Source organism: Triticum aestivum, chromosome 2D (genome assembly GCF_018294505.1).
Source record: "Triticum aestivum cultivar Chinese Spring chromosome 2D, IWGSC CS RefSeq v2.1, whole genome shotgun sequence".
NCBI lineage: Eukaryota > Viridiplantae > Streptophyta > Magnoliopsida > Poales > Poaceae > Triticum > Triticum aestivum.
Genome location: NC_057799.1, coordinates 118,973,297 through 118,976,007, shown reverse-complemented (window position 1 = coordinate 118,976,007; position 2,711 = coordinate 118,973,297). Strand labels below are relative to the sequence as shown.

At 55.7% G+C, this 2,711-nt stretch overlaps 1 protein-coding gene and 1 non-coding gene across 2 annotated transcripts; one reads left to right on the top strand and one right to left on the bottom strand.

Moving 5' to 3' along the window:
• The first annotated feature begins 604 nt into the window (after positions 1-604).
• On the top strand, positions 605-2,068 carry LOC123052059 (uncharacterized). The gene has a single exon (XM_044475111.1). It carries the CDS (start codon positions 727-729, stop codon positions 1,765-1,767), a length of 1,041 nt encoding a protein of 346 aa, XP_044331046.1. The 5' UTR covers positions 605-726; the 3' UTR covers positions 1,768-2,068.
• A 172-nt stretch (positions 2,069-2,240) lies between these two features.
• TRNAL-AAG (transfer RNA leucine (anticodon AAG)) lies at positions 2,241-2,321 on the bottom strand. The gene has a single exon. It is a non-coding gene; the product is annotated as a tRNA-Leu (tRNA).
• Between the last annotated feature and the right edge of the window lie 390 nt (positions 2,322-2,711).

The following is a 2,711-nucleotide window of genomic DNA, read 5'->3' as shown; positions in this document are numbered from 1 at the left end:
GTATAAATACTCCACCCACGCGGCCACACCCCCTACACTGCACTAGTCTGCAACTACCAGCCTAGCTAGCCATAGCCAGTAGCCACTCAGCAACTCCCCTCTCTCGCGCTCTCTTGGTGCACTTGTGCATCGCGGTGTGCTGAACGACCTTAGGAAGGAACGACATTAGTCATTTCACGTCCCCTAAACCCTAAACACAGAAGTAACCTTAATTATACCAAGACACATCGACACAATTGTGTATCTGGTGCACCGGGGCAATTGGTGCTACCGGTGCACCGGTCCCCGTTGCACATTAAAAAAATATTCGAAAAATCCAGAAAAAAATTAGAGCATCGACGTATGTTGTAAAAAGAATTCAAAACAAAATTTGAAACATTATGTGAGATATACAAAAATAACAAAAAGAATTCAAAACAAAAATAACTAGATACGTTCCCAAAACGCGCTTGGGGGTAGAGCTTCTCTACCCTATGGGCGACCGACACGTAACCTTGCCTTTATTCTTTTCTTGCTCACTCCCTTCCGGACCATGGAGCTCCTTCCTCGCAATTCCTATGCCTCACAGCCTCCTTCACCGTGTATAAATACTCCATCCTCGCGGCCACGCCCCCTACACTGCACTGCAAGTCTGCAACTACCAGCCTCGCGGCCAGTCTGCCAGTATCCACTCAGCAACTCCCCTCCCTCACGCTCTCTTGGTGCAGTCGTGCCGGTGCCGGCGCGATGGCCGCACCTTTTCTGCTCGTTCTTCTGCTCGTCGTCTCTGGGGGTGCTGCAGCGGGCGGCGAGGACGAGGCGGGGCTGCCCCCGCTCGAGCTCCGAGCCATCGACGACCCAGGCCGTGGGCGAGCGTCCGTCGCGGCGGAGGAGCCGGTGCTCATCGCCGATATCTCCACGCACGACGACGACCCGGGCCAAGTGCCCCGGGCTGAGTTCCGAGGCATCGACGACTCCGGCCGTGCGCACGCGTCCTTCGCGCCGGAGGAGCCGGTGTTCATGGCCGCCGATGTCACCGCGGACGACGACGAGGCCGGCGAAGAGGCCCGGCTCGAGTTCCGAGGCATCGACGACTCGGGCCGTGGGCACGCGTCCGACGCGCCGGAGGAGCGGGCGTTCACGGACGTTATCTCCACGGGCGGCGCCTGCGGCCGCTTCGCCCGCCTCGTCGCCGAGACGGGGAACGCGGGCCAGCTCTTCCGGGAGCGCGTCGCGGGCGCCGGCGGTCTCACGGTGTTCTGCCCCGAAGACAAGGCCCTCGCCGAGTTCGAGCCCAAGTTCCGAGGCCTCGGCGCCGACGACCGGCTCGCCGTCCTGCTGTACCACGGCGCGGCGACCACCTACAGCAGGAAGCTGTTCCAGGCATTCGACTGGGTGTCGGTGAACTCGCTGGCCACCGACGCGGCCACCAACAAGAGCCACGCCATCACGCTCCGCGACGACGGGGACACGGTGTGGCTGTGGCCGTCGTGCGGGAGACGCGCTTGGGTCAGGGTGACCAAAACGGTGTCCGAAGAGGCCCCCCTCGCCGTGTACGTCGTCGACGCCGTGCTGCTGCCGAGCCACCTGCGACAGAAGCTGGACGGCGGCGACGGGCCGGCTGCTGCGTGCGAGCCGTCCGGCGGCTATCTCGGCTGGCTGCACTCCTGCATCCCGGCCTGGGCAATGATACCCATCGCCGTGGTGAGCATCGTGGGCTTCCATCTCGCGTTTCTTCTTCAGGATGCACTGAACAGGAAGAACAAGAAGGCCAACTTATCTGCTTAAGTTTATCTGCACTAGTAGTGAATAATGCTCTAGAATTAAGGTTGTCGTGTGCGCATGGCGAGTACGGATGTGTTTAGCTTTAGCCTCCGCAGGTCTCTTCTTGCTTCATTTCTCAGTCTTTTGTTCAAGACTGAGAACGGCATGGCCACCTTGTCTGTAAGATAGGAATAGGTAGTGCTGTAGTGTGTGGGTGTGCTATCTGAACCTTTCTTGGTTTGACAGCAATGTGAGCGGTTTGATCCTTGTATATGAAGCAGTAGTAAATCGTGGCAACTCGTATGTGAGCGGTTTGATCCTTGTATATGAAGCAGTAGTAAATCGTGGCAACTCGTTTTAGTAGCTGGTCAATGCATGTCTCTGATGCGTGCGCTCTTGATTTCCATGGGGGAAAAGTACTGTATGTCTCTTATTTCCGTGGGAAAAAAAAGTACTACTGCGCGTCTCTATTTTTAGATTGAACAAAAAAAAGAATATGACCAGAGTGGGATTTGAACCCACGCCCTTTCGGACCAGAGCCTTAATCTGGCGCCTTAGACCAACTCGGCCATCTGATCATTTGTACTTAATTTCCACGTGTGCTTCCTAAACTATAGTACGTGATCCCAGGTAACTCCCATCAGGCCACAAACCTCTACACCTGACAATGAAACTACCATCGTATCATTGACGGCTAAGGGAAAACCATTAGCCGTAAACTAGAGAGAAAAACTCCCATCTGCAAGAAGAGGTGCTCTGTATACGAGGAGAAATTTGCATGCATCTGAAAAGTGCTAGTTAAACAGGGCCAGTCCAGTGGCCAAGCTTGTGGGATGCGTAGACAAGGGCTTGTAGTTGTAGGACAGTCAGGGAGAAAACCAGCACGGGATGATCAGCGGCAAGCTTGGGGAGTGGTGTCTGTGCTTGAGGGAAACATTACTGCAGAGATGCTGACAGTGGCTTTTCAA